Here is a 23,786-nt window from a genome sequence, read left to right as displayed (position 1 = left end):
TATAAACGGACCAACACTCTTTCAACATTAGAGAATTCCAGGCGACCATATCTATATACACACATGTAAATCAATGGAGTGCCTCCCTTGAAATAAGGGAGGAGTCAAGTAAGCGAAAAGACAAAATACAAGCAGCCAATATGCAAAAGGGAAAACACTACGAAAAACAGTCATCATTCTCATCCATATGGACAAATTTGGGGTACTTCGCTAATTTGCATCGCGGCCATATTGCCTTATCATGACGACAGCCATTACAATAGGATTATACTGGCCCCTGAATTAAAATAAAAATACAAATTTGCCAATTCCTAAGTCGAATCAACAATTTGTTCGCATATAGGTGAATTGTACATGTATTTGCCTTCTGTTCGTGTCTAATGAACATTGTCTACTATGAAATATTTTCAGTTTAAAAATGGGGAGCGTAACCGTAGTATAATTGCTATATAAAATAACGAAAAATCGTAAAAAGCAAAAGCAAAAATAAAAAAAAGAACACAAGAAGAGATTGTTCATGATTTGTTCGCATGTAGGGAAAGTTTTACACCTAGCTGCGGAACCGTAGCTCATAGGTCCTTATGGTCCGCAAATTGTGTCAAAAAATATCACAAGGACCTATCAGCTACGGTTCCGCAGCTAGGAAACACCTTGCAGGTTAAATAACTGTTATCTTACCTGCTTTCTTAAGTTTTTGGCCAAATTGTTTTAAAAACATGATGTTTTCATCCTTTCCATTTCGAAAATAGTCAAATTTTAAGCATTTCACCTTTGAATAGCACAACATATTTGTAAATATCCGCCAAAGGTAGTTTTAAAAGTATAGTCATGCCGATGCACAGGAAGTCCAATGTAAAAATTATGATTTTGTGTATTAATGAAAGAAATACAACATGTATTCAACATTACAGATAAATAAAATTCTAATTAAGATAAGCAGTATCTAGGAATATATTCCAACATGGATTCCTATGAATAAAATGGTCAGAGGGTAGTGGTATGAAACAACTGTTTACTTTGTTGTAGTTCACTTGTTGAATATGATTAATACCAATAACCAAACGACTGACTGCAGTATAAACATAATTATGGTTACCTTTTAGACCGGTTTGAGAGGGACATCCGTTTGGCTACGTGTTATATAAAGATACGCAGTTACGTGTGATCCGAATGGGTACGTCAAATCCGATGCCATGTGTCAATAGTTTTATTTTTCGCTCAATGTGCAATACATTTTGATTTCCAATTTTAATTTATTTGCCAAAATATGGCCACAAGGAAACTTGAAACTGCCTTTCTAATAAAGACGGATATTAATTTCAAATAGAGTTATGTGAAAATGTTCTGCTATCCCTGACTGCAAGCAAAGACAATACCCGCTTTTTCAATATTTTTTATTTGTAAATACTTCTAGTTCACGGATTATAAGCCAGCTGAATTGTGTTCCCCTGACCTCAATGTGTAAACAATCTATATTGTATGGGAGAACTATTCCTTGAATTAAAGAATCTACATCACCACCTGCAAAGTTGCCGACTTTTCTCAAATCGCTACAATAAAATCTATCTTTTTCATTAGCACCAACTTTTAAAATTCCATATTCTAATGTATCGGTCTTATCTGTAATATTCCCTGTAGATATAATAAGCCTAGATATATTTAATGGTTTTTCAAAAATTATTCTAAAATATTGCCTTTTCTTTATTCCTTTCGCCCAAAAATATGAATTATTTGTATATATATTTTCCGGTGGATATCCTGGTACCACCTCCATATCTGTCTTGAATCTCGCTGGAGGTTTTTCTCCTTTCGGTAAAATCATAATAAGCGGAACTTTAGATCCAAATCCTTTAAATTTTATGTCAACTGATGGCATCATTTTATTTTCTAGTGATGAAATCCTTCCAATGTGTTGAAATAAACTGACTGGTGAGTGTATTGGTGATGGTTGTCCCATATATTTTCGAATATAACCTAGAAGAATATCACATGGAAACGACGTGAAATTCGACAGTAAGACAGATGAAATTGAAGAAAGATGCTTAGAATGAAAGATTTGGCCAATGAATCCAAGGCTTGAAAATTCTAAACATATCCAACTTTGATTTTGTCTGAGGACAAAACCTTTAATATCAGTTAAGAATCCTGGTGCCACTAGGATGTCATCTTCCAGTTGAATAAAATACCGATTGATACCTTGGCTGTAAAGCATAAGAAATGCAAAATCAATATTCTGTTTTGATCTCCATTTTACCCGTTCAACAGGGTCATGCTTTGTTTTGTTAAGTATTGACAGATCTGGGTAAATATATGACGGAGCACTTATAATGTGGATGAGTCCATTCTCAAAATGAGATCTGAAGTCTATATATAATAACCGTGCTGTACGTTTATTCCATGCCATATCTAAATCTGCCATAAATATTACAATAACCACCTCGCTGGCTATGTTGTTGTCGATATTTGATACCAATGATTTTAATGTAAAGTTGAGGTAGTAGTAGTCATTAAAAGGTCTTTTCACTGTGGATATTGCCAGGGTCAAATAGCCTGTTAAAATAATAAATAAAACAATAATTCATATTATTTCTGATGTTCACCTAATTCTGCCCTTCGAATTATCGCCAGCTCATCTCTATGATCTAAGAAAACGTATATGCGTATGATCATCATAAGTTATTTAACTAAACATGTAAAAAACTTTTAAATTCAATGTTACACAAAGACCTATAACAGAAAAAAATTCTAAAGAAACAAGAAAAAGATGAATATTCAGGACGAGAAAACTGACCAATAAATCAATTAGATAGGTATGCAAAGTTAGGCGACCGTGATGAAGAGTGAGATATTTGGATTGAACCAAGAAAACGACATGTTAGGTATGGACATTTATTTCCTTGCAATATTTGTTATTTTATACTTCACCAAAGTGTTGTTAATGGCGATATTTCATGTGCAGACAGCGCGGCACTCTCCTATAACCATGCAGGCATTGCATCTAATTTTTGTATTTTTTAAAGAACTGGCTGATTATTTCACCATACCAAGCAATCAAACGCACACTCCTTGACTCAGCACGGGTCCTACTACAAAAGTGGAGTCTATGCGATCATATTTCTACAATCCCAAACAACCCATGAGGACCAAAGAAAGATGAAATATGCCTAATACTGTAAAATGTGTATTTGCATTGGGATTTACTGGAAGATCAAGAATTTATGTAACTAAGAAACAGTTGATGCTAATACAACTGTTTATACCAAAACAAAATTTTTCTCTTCACAGAGCAACCGTTTGACAAGTGGTTACAATCGATTAAAACATTAAGAGATATATCATAATAATTTTTTTTTGGGGGATGTAACACATCTTCTGATAGGCTGAATTTTTTTTACCTATCAGCTCATAGACATAATTTTATCATGTGACCATGATGTCATCAACGTTTTTTTCATGATTTACTCTTTATTAATGGAATTTAGAATTAAATTATAAGGAATGACTGTAACATATTTTTTTCTGTCTATAAAAAAATAAGCTAAAAAATGTGGTGCACACATTTAAATAATCCGATAGCGGGTTATTCAGTGTGCACCACATTTTTGATGTCATTTATTCATAGACAGAACAAAATATAACAGTCATTCCTTAAATAAACTGAAGTTTCTAAATATAATGATAAGATGAAAATTACTTGTATTCTCGAAACATTCTGTTTCAAATAGCACCTGATTCATCGATCAAAAACCCTAAGCTGCACTTTTCATTTACATTTTCGAATGTCAAGAACCATTGAAACAACTCTATGAGAGATGGCCTGGAACACGGCACATTTTCGGTCTCTATCTAACATATTCTAATTAACAGTGACAATCAAATTGTCCGCCCGTCATCCCGGACGACCTACTTTTTTACTTTACTGTTAATGTGTTCTCGTCCTGAAATGCATTAACTAGTTTACAAGTATTGCTGAATAACATTTTCAGTTTATGGAAATAAAGTTGTTGGTTTTATTTTAATGTATGTTATATTGATACTGGTTGAGGAATTACGTTATAACTGAAATAGAAAAATCGAAAAAAAAATTTCAAAAAGTATATTTCCTATACTAGAGGAAACTTGTATCCTCATTGGTTCTCTTTCTGTAATTATAGTAAACTTTACACTGACCAACGTGTCAAATGGTGGAAATAAACTATAACAAAATCCTTATCATTCTGTTAATAACATGTACCTGCTGTCTTCCTTTTGTGTCCATAAAGAATAACACTATCATCTATATTGCCATTCTTGTTGTAATATTGTTGAAATGCAGACAGCGAGGAAGGTAATGACAAAGTCCTGATATCTTGTTTTCGCCAACTATTGAAGAAGGAAGTATCAAAATTATCGCCTTTTTTACTTGTTTGGATTTTTTTTCCTGGCTCCGATTTCCTTGTTTCTTTATTCAACGTTACATTTTGTACAATGTCCTTTCTAAATATTGTTTCATTGACTATGAACTCTGCCTACAGTAAAAAATCGTGATATAAAAAACAATGAGATGTGATTGACTGTCTTATAGATAAAGATGAAACAAAAAACTTTAAGATCTGAACTTTTTGAAGGCTAAAATATGCTCTTTATAAAACTGTACAGGAATATACATGTAATAGTAATTGTAATTTTAAAATAATCATTGACAACAGAGTCAAAAATAGTATGATTATTAACATATGAATTGAAAGTACTTATTAGTACACTAATGAAATAGAGTTTAACCAATCAAATATTATTTTTTCTTCTTTTTTGAGCAGTTTTTAGCTTTCTTTTGTGAATGAATTTATCATCAGATAAAAATCAGAAAAATACAATCTTAGGAACATTGATGTATTGTTCCTTACGTAATGTCTTGTGGCAAATATTCTCTGCATGTTCTGGAAAAATAAATGAAAACGTAGGCAGCGCAAAGTGCGTCGTCCGGGATGAAGGGCTAGAAATCGTGACTGGCACTTGAGAAAGAGGGGATGTTTGATAGGAGCAGAAATTTGGCACGTATGTACCTCTAAAAAAAATGAAAACAACACGTTATAAATTTCATGCGTCCGAAGCGCTTTCCGGGATTTACCTTCATCAGGAACGCTCAAAGCCGAATATTTGAAAGCCAAGGATGTATAAAAACCAAAACAATTGAAAAGATATATAACCAAAAGGACAAAAAAAAAATAGACAAATCCATCTAAGGTCAACTTTGCCTGAGGGGGTTGAAACCTTAGTTTCTTTATAATTTCAAAATTCAAAATGTGTGTTGAATGTTCTTTAACGCACAGAAATCGTGTCATTTTCTCAAAATGATGTATATGAAAAATATTTTTGTGAACTTGGTGTGTCCGAAGCCCTTTTCTGGATCAACCATCGCCATGAACGCTTAAATCTAAAAATTTGAAAGCCACAGATGTATTAGTATTTCGGAGCTATAGAACCAAAAGCGACATGAAAAAAGCGAAATCCATTTTCGGTCAATTTTGCCTGAGGGAATTCGAATCTTTGTTGGTTTTAACATGCCTATTCAAACCAGACATGACTGTATATCTACATCCCACATAGCCAAATGGACATCAATGTCTGCTTACAACTGGCTATATAAAAATAAGCAGATATGGTTTGATTACCAATGAGATAACTAACCACCAAAGACCAACCGACAAGAATTTAAACAACTACAGGTCACCGTACGGCCTTCAGCAATGAGCAAATTCGATACCGTATAGGGTCCTACAAAAGGTATAAAATTCTCTGGAATAACAAAATGTGAAACGATTCAAGAGAAGAAACCAACGGCCTGATTTCTGTACCCCGATCACTCTTGAGGTGACCATCTAAGGAAGAGCTAATTTTGTCACTAAGAGACCAGTTTCATAGAAAAATGTATAATGTACAACAAAATGTATATGCTGTATGAAAAAAAAACCATATTTACGCGAATTTCTTCTTCATTTATGTTCCACTGAACATGAAATTAAAGATTAATGGAAAGTTAGAGGTTTGTTTCATAGCTTCGTCTTTTCTTGAAATTGACACAGATGCAAGACTTCAAACTACAATCTAAGACAAACATGACTCTTTTCAAATCGTAGACTTTTCATTTCTCAAAAGTATCATACTTTTTGTATGACGTTTGTATATCTCCATTTATACGTTACGCAAGTGCATGTTCATACTCCGCGGACTTCATTCGTAGAGATGTTCTTCTAACGCAATTATTCCTAAATTGGGTTATGAAGAAGAACGATTGAAATCGACACTACACATGCTTTACGGTCGCTATCTATAACTGATTGAACGATACGATGAGGTTGTGTTTTAACTCTGCGGTCGCCAGACCAGCATAGAAAAAGGGATGCTTTCTTTTTGTTGTTAAAATTATTTTATCTCCAATAGAGATTTAATTCGTTGTCATTAAATAAAAAAAAGAATTTGGTCATATGAAATAAATAAAATTGTAAATTATGTATGAAAAATGTATTATCCTGGATTTCTCCGCTCCAGCAATAAGATCCATCCTGTAGAGGGAGGCTGTTCGGGATGTATAAATACAGAGCAACATCCGGTGCAATAGGGACCTTAAAGCTGATGCTCTTAGTTTGAAGTGTTACGCATTCTTAATAGCCTATTAGTCCTGCAGATCGGTGACAAAATTGTGGGTTTGTTGATAAAAGCACCTTAATTTGGCATGGCAGTAGTGTTGGGTGTTTCGAAATAAATTAGCTATAAATCCACCTTAAAAATTAGATATGGCAGTTTTTTCCAAGATGGCCGCCACAAATATCAAAATAAACAAACATCCCTTATATTAGTTTAAATTTGTTATGTTAGTAGTGCTGGGTGCTTATAACAATATAAGCTACGAACCCAACTTGAAATTCCAATATGGCGGCTTTTTCCAAGATGGCCACCATAAGATATCAAAATTCCCTTATAGAAGGTTACAAAGTGTTTTGTTTTGACGTAACTTCAGTAAAACTAAGAGCATTATACTACCAAGTGTATGCCACATTTATCAAACATCAAAAGATTTGTGAAGAAAGTATAGAAAATCGCAACTACGGTAACATTCTTGCAGAACAGTAGTCTACACTATAGACACTGGTGTTATTCCAATATTTCAGCTAGACTTAACTAGAATGTATTCTTCTCTGTGATCAACTGGAAGAGGACATAGTAATGATCTAAAAAATGCAGTAATCTCAGGCTTGCCAGGCCATTAACAAGGCAGGTGTTTGCTTCTTCTGTTTAGTGATTAGTTTGGTGTTGCAATTAAACAACAGAAACAAACTGTATGTTATAACAACGATACTTGAAAAAGCTGCACATGCAGGTAGTTCAAAAATACATGGTGTGGGCAAAAGTCATTCAAAGGAACTTCTGTTTTATTTCTCTATTCTTCTTTAACATTACATTCAACTTAACCAAATCCATCTCTTAGTGTACATAGGCCTTCTTCTGGATGCTAGAAACAGGAAAGGAGGTACTAGATGACAAAATGTACATTTTACGTTTGTCGTTTATGAATGATCCCGTTATAAATTTATCTACAGTACTATAAGATTCAATTAATGAAACATTCAACATTGAATATATAGTTCCTACGGCGAAAATTGTTGGTTGTACAACAGCAGCCGTGGAAAATATTGACAACATCAAGCGTTCAACTACGGTTAAAGAATCGTTACATAGTACGACAATTTCAATATTTCAGCATTTTCTTAATCCAACTTGGCAAATTCGTCATAACCTTTTGCTTTGAATTAAATCAATTTCCCTTATTATCCGTGGTACTTCAATCAATATATTATGTGCCAGCACAATTGTTCGTATTATTGCTATAACTAAGTATATATTTTACTATAAAATAAGATATATCCTTAATACTAACCAAATATAACCATGCGTTTCATACTTTTATCTAATAATAACCGTTTTATGGACATGCACTCTGCCAATTGTCTAACCAGAAATACATGTATGCCAACCTGGTTAGATAAGTCAATTGTGCATCCTTACATGGTATAAATAAGTTAACAAAATGATAAAACAGATGGCGTGAAGCAGATGATAATGAAAACATTAAATATGCCTGGACAGCATGCCACTCATGTACAGCCAAGACCAATAGACATCCGCCTTTGTGTATCAGTCCACATTGACCAATGTTTCAAGAAGAGATCAAATCTATCACAACGATTCGACATTCTATGAATAAAATCCAGCATTGTGTTAATTTTTTCGGGGACATGTATCAATTATTACTTGCGATCAATTGTTTTTTTTTTTGCTTTTGCAGTGGAACTGGGCAAGCATATTTCGAGCAGGACAAAGAATAGTTTTGTTTTAGGTCTTCGTATAGAAATGGCATCGTTGAGAACCTTATGTGATTGGTTAGAAAACAGTGGTTAACAAGTGTTTAATCATGGAAACATAGTACTTCATGAACAGCAGATTCTTTTTAGAGGCTCACATGCATCATGAACAAAACATTTCCATGAGGTTACAGTAGGTGTACGTCTCATTCATATACAAAGATCCTGACATAATTTTTACTGAGGAACGAGACCCTAGTGAGAACTATGTAACATTCAAAGAATGGAGTAATAAGAGGGAAATTGACAGTCAACTTAACCACGACTGGTATGTAACATTAAAGATTGAACTGGACATTTTGATGTGAGATCATTTAAAGAATGTTCCTTCTATTCCTTCTAAGTATATAAAGATTCCATTATAATACTGATTATTCATTGGTTCTTTCCATTTTTCAATCTAAATTATGGCTTCGAGTACCCGTGTGCGATAGTATGCCATTTAACTATACAGTTTAAGTGTTGCAAACGTTTTTGAAAATGATAAATGTAGATCAAGCCCATTTACACACTTGTCAAAGGAGAAGGTGGGGCAATCAAAATGACCATCAATATCGCACAACTACAGACTTTAATAATGTTTTGTCTAGAAATGGCCATAATGATTAACAAGTTTGAATCCACCTTTGAAATAATATAACGTGATCAGGTAATCCACATTATGTTCTACACCAGAAACGATTTAAAACCAAAAACACAACATTCTCAAAGCATGTGAAAGCTTTAGGCGGGTGAATATTTCGGCCTTTTACCCAGAGTACTACTTTGAGTGAATGCGGATAGCATATACCCTATTGGGCGTTTATCACAAAGGTATCAGCATTTTGTAATGATCTAATAAAATGTGGTTGACAGATATGAAACGGATGTCAAGGTAGATGAAAATGCGCGAGGACAATGACGTTATGTATACGTTCCTGTTTAAAATGTGGTTGGGAGTGAGGCAAAGACTAAATGGGCTGTCCTTAAGAAACATTTTGAAAACTGCTGTGAAAACATGTTGTTGTTTAGATAATAAAAAATATAGAGAAGGTACTTAAGCACTCAACTATCATAAGTAAAACAAAACCAGATAAGAACATGGGTAAAACACGAAAAAAAGGACTAACAGCAGTCAAGAAACCACTACACAAAAATCTAAACATTGAGCAACACCAGCCCAAATATCTAGGTGATCTTGTTTAAATAAATAGATGAGTCATATCCAGTAATTAGGCATATATCTTATAATGGTAGATTTATAAGTGTCTTTTTTCTAACCCTTAGAATCATAAAATTCAAAACGTAAAAACATTGGTACATACAAATTATCTAAACTTTGACCAAATGTGAATGTCTGAAATGAAATAAGGTTTTCCATGCCTGTACGATGGATAAACAAGACTTTAAGGGTTATCGTACCAATGTTGTAATTAGATCTCTGAATATAATTTACATTGGCACTAATATCGATTTTGTCATTAGCAAATTAAAACATAACTAAATTTGTATTTTCTTTTCAAACGGGATGTATAGAGACACACACGCGTTCATTTTAATCTATAAAGAAGTCACTCCTAACTATCCTACTACCTGTCGATACATTTATTTTTGGCATTGCACAAGTCATGTCTTCTTTGACTGTTCATGACGTTAAAATACTAAATCCCTGGGATGTATTTTGGTTGATTTTAGTCTCTGATACATGATTTTTTTTATTATTAATTGTTTTGGCTTTTAACTACTGTGGATTCATTATTATTCGTGGGATACCAATTTTCGAGGATTTCGTGGGTACAGATGAACCACGAATTTAAATGTTCAACAAATTACGAATTTATTATGGTCTTGTATGCAGACTGTTACAAAACCACGAAATCAAATATCCACGAAAATGTAACTATTCCTCAATCCACTAAAATTGGTACCCACGAAAATAAATGAATCCACAGTAGCTGTCAGTAACTGCGAGTACTCTCAAATTGTACTTCCTTTTTAATTTGACCTGTTGATACTATTTGTTGCTTTTTTGTTATTTAATGTTAACATGGATCTTGTCTATATACCAGCTTTGATTATTTGGTATTTAATTACTACAAATTTTCACTTCTTCGTACTATGAACATCAAAATTATTTCATTTTTCCTTAGATGCTGTTCTTGGACCTGTACAGGAAGTTTTATCTAGCACTAATTGTATATTTTTATTGTTGATATTCACCCCATATGTACCAAGTGTTAGATTAGTTTTATTGATATTAAAGAAATATCTTGGTATTCCTAAACGGAAGATTTTATACACACAGAAGAAGAAGTATACTTAACAACAAAATTATTTTCATTTACCTGTGTATAATATGACGCAGGTTTCTTCAAAAGTGATGATTTTCTATAAATTGTTTGAAATTTCAGTGATATCATAATTTAACTTGTTTAAACCTGTTTATTTACTTTTGATTTTAATTATTTATCCCTTGTAATTTTTAATTAACTGTGTATTTGCATTCAGGTGTCACAGGTCAAATTTATTCGTTCATTGTGTGTTAATTTACGTTTTTTGATTGAGTTAAGCCTTCCAATTGATATTTTATAGTGTGTTTTTCTATGTTGTGATGTTATACTATTGTTTCAGAAAAGGGAGAAGGTTTGGTACCATTAAAACGTGTAATCCTGTTGCAAATGTTTGCACCTGTCCTAAGTCAGGAATCTGATTACAGTAGTTGTCGTCTGTTTATGTAGTTCAAACGTGTTTCTCGTTTCTCGTTTTTATATAGATTAGACCGTTGGTTTTTCCGTTTGAATGGTTTTACACTAGTAATTTTTTGGGGCCCTTTATAGCTTGTTGTTTGGTGTGAGCCAATGCTCCGTGTTGAGGGCCGTACTTTGACCTATAATGGTTTACTTTTATAAATTGTAACTTGGATTGAGAGTTGTCTCATTGGCACTCATACCACATCTTCCGATATCTTTTTATTGGTTGACAACACAGACATTGAAAAAAGAGCAAATAACACAATATTGAAAGCATAAACAACACGAGTTCCTTTTCATCAACCCCCCAAGGGTGACTGGGGAATAGAAGTATGGTCACCATTGGTCTTCCTCCGACCGGCAGTAAAACCCGTGCTAAAGTGGGGCGTCCGTTTGGCTGTGCGGGATGTACAAATTTGCAGCCACGTCCGGTCAGAATGGGGACGTTAAATCCGATGCCTCGTGTAAAAAGAGTGCCACGCTCTTTGCACGTTAAGAACCCTTGCAACAACTCTTTGAGGGGTCCGTAGGTGACCTGTTGCAAGGCTAAATTTCTGTCCCTATCCAATGTACCCTCATTTCCCGTGGCAGTCTAAATTTCTCCGACCTTAATCCCTTAATCTATTACAGAACCTACCTATTGTATTTATTGTGAACTTGTTCTCGTCCTGAATATGCATGAAATATTTGCCACTGGACGTTAAGCAACCAACAATCAATCAATCAATCAATCTTTTCATCAAAACTAGGGGTCAACGCAGATGTTCCGGAAGGGTGTGTAGTTTCTGGCCAACTGGAAGAACTCGTGATGTTACTCATTGCAAGTAGAAATTCGGTGATTATTTGTATTTATTGATCATCTTGGTGTTACCACAATCGAGAAAAAACAAAGGATTGTGGCAAGGAGAAGTGGAATATATAAATTATCATTTGTGACTCAGATGGTACTTAACGGTCAAACAAATTCTGATGGCGTCCTGAAAACCTTCGAATGTTTCCATTTATGGGATCTTTGATTAAATTGTCCTGCAAGCAGCACCCATATATCATGAAAACGCAATCACTAGAATCAAAGTGCAATTCGATAGAAAAAATAAATATCAGCGGAAAATATGACACAGAAACGTCCAGGACAGAATGTTCTCGCCTCCTGTTGGGCGCAAATTGCAAATAAAACCTATTTATTGTTATTGTTTGTACGCTACATTTTATGCTCTTTTTTGAAGATTGGCCATGCTCTCTTCGTGCTGAATTGAGGTTATCTGTTACATAGCAAAGTTTTCCCCCTAACCAAAATACCCTACTTAAAAAGAAGCGGGATATGCTAAGGGGACATCCAAAACTAATAAATCAAAACAAAACTGACAATGCCATGGCAACACTGAAAGACAACGGTAGGACAAACAAGTACACTAAACAATGCACATCAAGAAATGAGCTATTAAATTAACTGCAAACAGGGATTTCTGTACTGTGAAAGTAGCCATTGTTAAACTTAATCAGAGTGCATGTAGAATGATATAAAATCCCCTTTGTCATCGGTAACAACGTTTAAAAAATTTGAAAAGCATTGATTTAACGGTTCATAGTTTATTGCACGGAATCGACAGAAGTGCCTTTTTCCAATATATCAAGGACCATAACTCCTGAACGACAAACATGATCTAACATGAAAATCGTCAATAACGAATTTGACCTCCATTTTGTCACCAATAATTAAATGAATTGGTTGAACAGTTATTGCACATAAACGTCATAAAGTGATATTTGCCAACCAACAACGGACAATGGCTCCTGAGCGGCACGAGTGAAAATCGTCAATATCGAATTTGACCTCTATTTTGGAATCAGTAACAACACATTAAAAATTTAAAAGCATTGATTTAACAGTTATTGCACACCACAACACAAAGGGCAATTTTCAATTTAACCAATGACCATACTCCTGAACGGCACATATGAAAATCGTCAATATTGAACTTGGCCTCTATTTCGTCATCGGTAACAACAAATTAAAATTTAAAGGCATTGGTTAACAGTCCATAACTGACGTCGCTACAAAAAAGTTTAACGGAGACGAGTGGTGATCTTATTCATTAATACCTGGAATTATTCCGTTCGGGATTGATTGTTGGTTCTCAGTGTTAATATATCATGCATGTTCGGGACGATTTAATGTTAATGAGCTACTTTCAGTGTTCAACATGTACCAACAGGACGAGTAACAACAAATAAAAAGCAGTAAATGCTTTTATGTTGAAGACTCCTTTTTTCATTTTTAAATGTTCAAAATTCGTGAATGAATGAACTAAAATTCTGATTTAAGACCTAGTAACATATAAATATTTACATGTCACGTTACCTCCTGTATTTGTAGTAAGTGTTTCAATGGTTGTGACATGTGTACGTCAACTGAAATAAATCAAAGTTATTGTAGCAATAATGTATTTTTACCCTATAAAACGCCAACCCTTAGATATACAAAATGTAGTTTTGTTTGAAATTATCGTGTACATGCCGAATATATCTGTATTTTAAAAAAATATTAACGCAAAAGTATATTATTAGATATGATAAAAGGATATAATTAAGCCAATATGAAATAAATCGCGATAGACTCATATTTTTTTAGGCTCGGAACGATTCAGAGCTTTAAAGACACTTTGTTGAAGACTGTATATGTTGACTTCTAGGAGTCCTTTCTTTATTTGTGTTGAGTCCCTGTCACATTGACGTATACCCCAACATCTTCTTTTATTCGGATTGATATATAATATGGTGAAATAGATCTTGTAAAAAATCGTTTTCAATACGACTTATTGAACATACTTCAACAAGTGGGTATGATTGCCGTTGTTTGTCTGTTGACCTGGCCTACATATCTATAAAAAATTTATAACAGAAACATAATACTTTGAACAATCCATCATAGAAGAAATAAAGAACAAAACAAAGATGTTTTCGGTAACATTTCGTTACCCGCTTTAAAAAAAAAATTAGAAAAATTTCACTACCTACCTGTGATAAGAAAATTGAAGATCCACACGATGACAAATATACAGAGTAATTGTTTCCAACATTTAAGTCGTATTCTTTTCATTCTTCCTGTAAAAGAAATTTTTCTGTCACTAAAATTTGTCACACCAATGTTGTCATATCTCTAATTTAAAAAGACTGCCGTTCGACAATATTCATAAGCCTATAGACAAAAGTAAATCAATTTCGTATAAAAATATACACTCTATTATTAATTATTATTTAATTTACATATTTCATATAAATGTATTATCATAATATCGTTCATGGAATCAGGTCGATATAGTATCTATCTCAAATAAACTTACATACTTTCGATAATCTGTATGAAGTTTCATAATGTAACATTGTGGAAAATTATGATTTGTACAAATGCAGTATTTATCAATAGTTTTACATGTTAAAGTATGTAACATCTAAATGTTTCTATTATACTATAATACTTCAATTCATCTCCAAGTTTTTACTTATTGATCATGTGTTGATTGTAAGCTTGAATAATAAAAGCTTTCATGATAATTATTTCAAAAGTTTAGTAGGATAAAACTACGAATTGTGAAGTTTAACCGACTTATTTGCTGTACGTGTTTATCAAAAAAATATTAAAACATTTTACAACAAAACACGGGAAGTTCATTGTTTGTGCAATCAAAAAGAGTCAATTGTTACCTGAATAACTATAATTTCAGAAGAAACGTAAGCTTTTGTTTAAAATCTCAGGGTCAGTGCAACCGACAAGTTTTACCCGACGTAGTTATCAACTAAGATTCATTTAATTGTATGCTCCACTCAACTAAAAACATAAATGTACATCCTTGTTAAATCAAACAAGAGGCTCTTGGAGTCTGAATCGGTCACCTGGTAAGGATATGCCGTTTTTATATCAATTTTACTTTTAATGTAATCAGTTATGTTATTTTCGTAGATCTTGTATTGTTGATAATGTTTGCAGTGCATAATTTGTACCTATCGTTTATAGTTCTCGAGATAATTGACAAAATAAGGGTAAGAACTCTTTGTTGACATTTTGTAGAACTTGTATAGCCGATCGTTGTTGCTATTTACCATAACTCTTTAGGGAGCTATCCCGTGAATTGTTTGTGTCACATTTTGTTTTTGCAGCCCCTGTATTGCTGAACATTTTTGCTTTTTACAGTTTTTATCTATATGTTATTTTAATATATTAGGCAAAAACATAAAAATTCGCCAAAAATCGTCATTAAAGGATAATTTCTTAAGGAGTTATCACATGATTTCGATTATATATGCATTTTTTGTCGATCTCGTATTGCTGATAATTTTTGTCATAACAGTTTCTATCTATCTATAATAATTCTTAGGATAAATGGCAAAAACTTGAAAAATAGCCAAAAGTTGTCATTAAATGGCAATTAACTCCTTTCGGACTGATCTGGTTTTTATGGGGAACTAGGAAGTAGTTGGATCTTGACATTTTTTAGCATTTTTGCACCTGTCAGATTTCCTCTTTTTATGATTTTAAAAATAGAAGATAATTAATGCATTTTATCTTTATGTTCTATTTTAAACCCAAGCGGCCTTTTTTGTTGAAAGACCGGGAAAAAGAAAAAAAAAACAAACTCCATACTAGATACCATAAGGATTATTAACCGTAAGTTTGGTTGAAACTTGTTTAGTAATTTCAGAGAAGATATTTGCAAAATGTTACGACGAACGCCATTTGAAGACAATAGCTCATTAGGCCTTATGGCCAGATGAGATAAGGAAACGTTTTATATAAAAAAAAAAAACTATATGTAGTTACTATACAGAGAAATTAAAGACTGTTCATATCTTATTTTTTCAACTCCAACGAGTGATTTGAGTATAGAAAACAAGAGGCTCTCAAGAGCCTGAATCGCTCACCTTTATTTTCTTGCTTAAATCTTTCATCAATGATTTTTTTTGCTTTTCATTATATATTAATGAATGGCTTAAAACTTCCATTGAAATGTTCTTTGTATCTGTCATATTTTCTTCACAATCAAAGAAATGCATTGTACCCCTATATTTCATTTTAGCCATAGTGGCTAAGTTTCTTGACGAACAAGAAAATAAAATACATAATTTATACTAGAGATACTGTGAAACTCATTCAGCCAAAGTTTGGCTGAAATTGATTCAGCAGTTTCAAAGGAGAAGATATTTTAAAGTAAGCAAACTAAATGAACAAATTGTGAACAATTGATTTAAAAGGGCAATAACTCCTTAAGGGGACAATTGACAATTTTGGTCATACGAACTTATTTGTAGATCTTACTTTGCTGAACATTTTTGCTGTTTGTAGTTTATCTTTATCATTAATAATATTCAAGATAATAACCAAAATCTGCAAAATTTCCTTAAAATTACCAATTAAGTGGCTGCAATCCAACAATGGGTTGTTAGATTCATCTGAAAATTTCAGGGCTGATAGAACTTCACCTAATAAACATTTTAACTTCCCTCAGATTAGCTCTAAATGCTTTGGTTTTTGAGATATAATCCAAAAAAATTGCATTTTACCCCTGCGTTCTATTTTTAGCCATGGCGACCATGTTTTTCTACGAAACAGAAAATAAAACACAAACTATATTCTAGATACCCTTAGAATCATTCAGTTTAAGTTTGGTTGGAATTGGTTCAGTAGTTTCAGAGAAGATTTTTTAAAGTTAGAAAACATGATAAACTAATTGTGTAAAATTGCCCTTAAAGGGCAATAACTCCTTAAGGGGACAATTGACAATTTTGATCATATGAACTTATTTGTAGATCTTACCTTGCTGAAAAATTTTTGCTGTACACAGTTTATCTGTATTATAATAATATACAAGATAATAACCAAAAACTGAAAAATTTCCTTAAAATTACCAATTTAGTGGCAGCAACCCAACAATGGGTTATCAGATTCAACTGAAAATTTCAGGGCTGATAGAACTTCACCTCATGAACCCCATATCAGATTTGCTCTAAATGCTTTGGTTTTTGAGATATAATCCAAAAACTGCATTTTACCCCTATGTTCTATTTTTTGCCATGGCGGCCATGTTATTTGACGAAACAGTAAATAAAACACAAACTTTATTCTAGATACCCTAAGCATCATTCAGCATAAGTTTGGTTGGAATTGATTCAGTAGTTTCAGAGGAGAAGATGTTTGAAATAGTTTACACCAGACGGACGACGACAGACGACGACGGACGCCAAGTGATGGCAAAAGCTCACCGTTCCTTCGGAACGATGAGCTAAAAATCGTAGTGGACTGGGTGGGCAGGATGTATAAATACGCAGCCACGTCATGTTGGAATGGAGACGTTAAATTGGATGCCTCCTGCAGGGCGAGTGCCACGCTCTCTAAACATGTAACTTTTTTCATCAACACTTTGGTGGGGGGTCCATAGGTGGCCAGTTGCAGGGAAAGTTTCTAATATCTAACATACCCACGTTTTACAGGGGCAGTCGAAATTTCCCATCCTTTATTCTGAAAAACCTTCCTATTGTATTTTTTGTCTATTTATTCTCGTCCAAAATATGCATGAAACAGTTGCCACCGGACATTAGGCAGACAACAATTAATCAATCATACATTAATTTTTAATGTCCCTATGAATATATGCCAAGTTCAACAGCGCAATTTTCGAGTAATGCGATGTACTTCTTCTAACAAGAACAGTAGATATCGGCACTTCTGACAATTCCTTTTAAAAAAATGACCGTTATAATGTAATTTGCATTTGAATTCGAAAAATTGCATGAGTCTTTTTTACATAATTCATTGGTTGTCCCTTTGGTATCTTGTATCTCTTTTTCTACCGATGACACTCAGTTATTGATTGCTATATGATGGTTTGCATTATTCTAGGACTAATGCAGATTCCGTCTATTCATCTCCTTGTTTGTCTGTAATTACAGCTTATTGATCAAAAAGTTGCATTGAAAAAGCTTTCATATACAAATTATCAAATACACAATTTCAACAAAGAATGAAACGATATAATATTTTATTTATAATATTTTTATATTGAGTACTCAATCCGTTCTTTGTTCAAATTCGGTTACACTGCAGATAATAGAAGTTTGTTATGAGTATTTGCCAATGAATAATTGGAAGAAAAATGGCTTTTTATGAAACTTTGGAAGAAATCTTGCTTCTAGGATAGGTATTACATTCCTGTTAATAACAAAACAGACATGGATCAAACTGGTATATGCTAACATATCTTGTGCATTGCCAAATATTATGTTTTCTAGAATGAGATTTCTACTGCCAGTGCCGATTTAAAATATATAAAAATAACACTTAACTTTTAAAATTATATTTAATATAATAAAAGAACAGAGTTCCAATGTTCCTGCGTTGCTCATATTCTATCTATCTAAGGGCAATAACAAAAAAAAACTTTTTTTTTCTTTAAAACTTTTTACAAATATCTTTGAGAAATGATTCTTAGGCTTGAGAGCAAATACAATGCAATTTTCAATTTAATTAATATTTCCAAGGGCCTTAATTCTTTTAAAAATGTTTGATCGGCACTGATTTTCGAACATGTCCGAGACATTGCTTATATAAACCATTGATATAAATTTGAAATCTGGCAAAAAAATATACACATGAGAGCGCTTACAATGCAATTTGCCATATGATTAATATTTCCAAGGGCATAACTCTTTAAAAAATATTTGATCGTCACTGATTTTCGAACTTGTCTGAGACATTTCTGATATAAACCTTTGATAAAAGTTTGATAAATATCTGGCAAGAATTGTACACACGAGAGAGCTAACAATGCAATTTTCTATATGCTCAATATTTCCAAGGGGCAAAACTCTTTTTTTGAAATAATTAATCGACACTGATTTTCGAACTTATCCGAGACATTGCTGATATAAACCTATGATACAAATTTCATAAAAAATCTGGCAAGAATTGTACACGTTATAGCGCTAACAGTGAAGTTTTCCATATAATTAATATTCCCAAGGGGCATAACTCTTTTAAAAAAAGTTTATCGGTACTGATTTTCGAATTTGTTCGGGAAATTGCTGATGTAAACCTATGGTATAAGTATTATAAAAATATGGCAAGAATTTTTCACGTGAGAGCGCTAACAAGACCAGACGGACAGACACACGGATGGACGGACGGTATTTCTATGTCCCCCGCAATGCCTCGCGCGGGGGACAGATATAACCAATAGTAAGTTATAGCCTAATTGACCTCAATTCTTTCTCGTCAACTGAACAACCTCTCATGCAGCTAGAGGCTAAAGTAATGTCAACGGACAGGAATCCCGATAACCGCGTGCTACGAATAATAGATTTTACTGTGTATGTATATACCACGAACTAATTCAACCAATACCTGATAATAACCCTGTTTAATTATTCGTGAAATGAAAAAAAAAAAAAAAAAAAAAATTAATTATAAAATGTTTTAGATGCTTGAAAATTGAAACTGAAAAATAAGTTAAATTTGAATTATTTACGACCAACAGGAAGATTAATTACAATTGTAAGTCATCTTTGTAAAATTAATTTGATCACAAGCAATTGATATTATGTAAATCACAGGAGATAAAAAAGATGGATTAAAGGGGTGATGCTAATTATCAAAAATATTGTACTGTACAAGACTTAAAATACCCGAACTTCCGAAAAAGACGCGTACGTACAAACAAAGAAAACAACACGTGCGCAAGATAACCGGACTTGGTACAGGCAAAATATACCCCTTTTATTCCTTTCTAGAACATATGTCGCAAAAGTAGTACACATAAATAACCTGTAAAGTCCAGCTACCAACATGATGACCACAAACTTGAAAAAGGAAATAAAATAAAACACGGCATATAATTTGATCGCAACTACAGGAAACCATCTAAGGTGCCAAAATCTATTGTCACTACTGCTCCTTAAAAAACAAAAAAAATCAGACACATTACTCCTTATAAGTTTCTTTACGTCTCGTCAAAAATTTTATCTGAAATCGGCAGTGTATGGGAAGGGCCAGTAGGCCAAGTTTCGACTAAGTTAATTGTTTTCTAAAACAATTTGCATTTGACCAAATGAACAACGAAGATGATATATAATATCAACCGATGTTCGGAATTGTTTACAGAAGGGCTGTTTTTTCAAAAGTCGATGAAGACTGTAATGTTGCCATATAGATGTCTTTTGATTTTATAGTTTGCTGTATCACGTACGTATACACTATGGATTGACTTAGGTTTAGAAATTCGTCTGTTCCCTTGGCTTTACTTTCTGGCAGTAAAACGGCTGGATGTATAATTACGCAACAACGTCAAGTCGGAATGGGGACATCAAATTCAACGCGTCGTGTAGGGCAAGGGCCACTCTCTTTACACGTTAACGGTAACACCCTGAGGGTCCCGTAGGTGGTCTGTTGCAAGGCAAAATATCTGCCCTTTCCAACATCAATGTATCTACATTTTCCATTGGAAGTCCAAATTTCCTACCCTTCAGCCTCTTCGACTAACCTTGCAAAAACTTTCCTTTTAGATTGATAATATTGTTAATTTGTTCCCGGCCTGAATATGTATGAAATATTTGCCACTGGGCGTTAAGCAAGCAACAATCAATAACATCTCTCATTGGAATTTACCCAACACCCAACATTTCTTTTTATTCACATTTCAATCTTTAATCCAATTCATAGTATAACTGTTTAATGTGTTGTACTTAGGGATTGTAAATATTTTATAGCTTATTTCTTAACAGATGACAAAAATATGTAAAGTTTGCTTTTTTTTTTTTTATATATCAAAATGGATTTAACAGCAACATATAACACTGGACAATATTTTAATTTATGGAAATATGTAAAACTGTTGAATTAATTCCATGTAAATGACATTGACTCTTTAATATTCAGATTTCTTTACCATTTGACACTTTTTGAGTGAAACAAGTTTCGGGGAAATTGGACAAAGCTTACTATGAATGCATATTTCTAACGGCTAAAGCACACTAGAAAATACTCATTAAAAAAAAATAAGTTCTCAAAAAAATGTTGAGGTATGTTTTTTAATTAATTTTATTTAGTAATTGTCTAGTATGGTCAGGCTACTGTTAGTTGAGGTTGTTTGCTTAATGTCTAGTGACAAATATTTTATGTACACATTTAGGAAGATAACATGTTTTCGATAATCTAAAAGGTAATAACCCTACAAAGTGGATCGAGTGAAATAAAGAGCTGAAATTACGACTGTCAATGTAAAATACAGTCTGATTAAAACCAGCCCCCCACTATCCACTTGCGTTTGCCTACAAACGCAAGTGGGTAGTGGGGGCTGGTTTTCATCAGACTGTGTAAAATGAGGAATGATTGGATATAGAAAACCCTATTGTCTTGCAACAGACTACCTACATGTATATACCTCTCCAAGAGTTGTCGCAAGGGTTATTACACTTAAAAAGAGCGTGGTAATTTCTCTATTCACGGGACTATGAATTTGATATCCATAATTCGACCGGACGTTGCTGCGTATATTTACACATCCATGCAGAAGCCTTCTTATGCGATTTGCGGGATATTTTGATTGAGTGTAGATTTGCACCAAAATGATGCATATACAGCATGCGACTTTTACCATCTCTCGCTCTTTTTAAAGTTCATGCTATACCCTCAGTTTTTATTTATCTTGATTTGTATATGTTCTAAATGGATTAGCGGTATTTGAAATCAGTTAACTGCTGTTGCTCTAATTAAACATGGATTGTAATGCCGGATGGAAGAAGTTCAGGGATGGCAATATTTTTTTTTATCTCAGTCAACCCATGATGTGTTGTATATGGTGTTAAGGTAAATTACCAGACGAAAAGATAATTATCAACCAAGACAAAGTATAGGGTTATATATTTTTAAATATGGTAACATACCATGTAACACGTATGTTAAAGCAGTAATTTTGATATTATACTGAATTCTTATCCTTCAAATGTCATAAGGAGAAAATATTGAAAGAAAAAAAATACACATGTATTTATAATTGAATTACTAAAGATTGAAAAAAGTTGATTGTTCTATTGACTTACAACAATGTAGCCATGTTTATATGTATAATTGTTTAGTGTAATTTGTAATGTGTAAGCCTAACTCCTCAAATTCTTACTTTGAATACTCACTATATATATGTTTTACCATACTTAAGTTACCCGGTATAATATTGGCTGCGTTTAAATAACTTATTAAAAGAAGAAGAAAAGACGCACATGATAACTCTAATTCCGTTCAAATACTAATTCTCAATGAGTTTCTTATAGTCGTAAGCAAATTTCATTTTTCATAAACTTTATTTCGTTAACTGAGTTTTCGATGTGAAAAAGGAGATTCGAGGTATACGTCAATCATCATAGTCTCCTTTATTGCATGGCGTTTGCATATCTCAGTTTTATATGTTCGTGCATGTTCACACTATACGGACTTCATTGACAGGGATGTGTTGCTTATACAAAAACTGTTCCAACAGAGTTATGAGGAAGAACGAATGAAATCGACACTACATGAGTGTTACTGTCACTATCACAAATTGATTGACCAATATGATGTGTCGTTTTATTAACTCACTAGTGACATGTTTTCGCGGTCTTAGATCTTAAGATACCGGTTTAGTCGATCTGTAATTTTACCGAGTGTGTTTTATTATCGATTGTGACATTTTGACTGAGTGTGAATTTGCATGGTGGGTGATGCATGTATTGCAGGAGACGCTTACACTGTCGTTGGTCTCGTCATGAACATGCATAAACAATTTGCTTATGGACAATAATCAGTCAATCTACCAAATACTTTACTTTAACAAAGACTCCTATAAGCACAACTGGTTTTAAAAAAAGTCACGAAAATATAGAAAGTATTATTTTTTCTTTTGTGCAGATAAAAACAACTCCCTCAAGTTGACCTTTGATAGATCTTGCAATTTTTATGGTCCCATATGGTCATATTTCTCTTCACGTGCTCTGATACTTATACATCCTTGGCTTTCAAATTAGTTTGAGCCTTCCTGGTGAAGGTAAATCCAGAAAAGGCCATCCTTTATAGCTTTATTTTCTTCTTCTGCATAGTCGGTTGTTTTTTTTTCATCAATATTACAGAAAAATTGGCACCGCTAATGTAATTATATGATATTGTAAATCCATGTAATGTCTACTTACCAGACATAGTGAGCCGGATGTTATGTATCCATTTTAGAATTTTAAAATAACGTACAACTTAAACATTGATATCATCGGCTGGCTAGTAGAGCGAAACATTATTGTTTAAATTTTTATACATATTAAAGTGTCAATCGATCAGGTGACCGAAGTTAGTTATTTTACAAAAATAATTCAAACGTTTGATATACATTTCAAATAGGCGGTATTTGTAAGAATATCATAATGTAGGAAAGTAATCACCTGATACTATCATTGTAGAAACACTTTTTGTTCAAAATGCATTCAATGGTCGACACTCCTTTCATTAATATGAATATTAATAATATATTCAGTCTTAATAGCTTGAAATGTTAACATACACACATATTTCATGTCTTCAAATGTTCATGTTCCATCCCCAGTGATGCAAATACAAAAAAAATAATGAAAGGAAATATCTATAAAGCTT

At 33.1% G+C, this 23,786-nt stretch overlaps 1 protein-coding gene across 1 annotated transcript; it reads right to left on the bottom strand.

The window, feature by feature from the left end:
- Positions 1 to 1,377: 1,377 nt before the first annotated feature.
- Positions 1,378 to 23,441, bottom strand: LOC127704197 (alpha-1,6-mannosyl-glycoprotein 4-beta-N-acetylglucosaminyltransferase-like). Its single transcript, XM_052208134.1, has 5 exons — positions 23,336 to 23,441; positions 14,147 to 14,233; positions 13,491 to 13,540; positions 4,235 to 4,508; positions 1,378 to 2,550 (listed from the first exon to the last, which is right to left on the bottom strand). The coding sequence occupies exons 1-5, from the start codon at positions 23,340 to 23,342 to the stop codon at positions 1,385 to 1,387; spliced, it is 1,584 nt and encodes a 527-aa protein (XP_052064094.1). The 5' UTR covers positions 23,343 to 23,441; the 3' UTR covers positions 1,378 to 1,384.
- Between the last annotated feature and the right edge of the window lie 345 nt (positions 23,442 to 23,786).

This window comes from Mytilus californianus, unplaced genomic scaffold, assembly GCF_021869535.1.
Source record: "Mytilus californianus isolate M0D057914Y unplaced genomic scaffold, xbMytCali1.0.p SCAF_6, whole genome shotgun sequence".
Classification (NCBI taxonomy): Eukaryota; Metazoa; Mollusca; class Bivalvia; order Mytilida; family Mytilidae; genus Mytilus; species Mytilus californianus.
The sequence above is the reverse complement of the archived record's forward strand: the minus strand, read 5'-3'. Positions and strand labels throughout refer to the sequence as shown.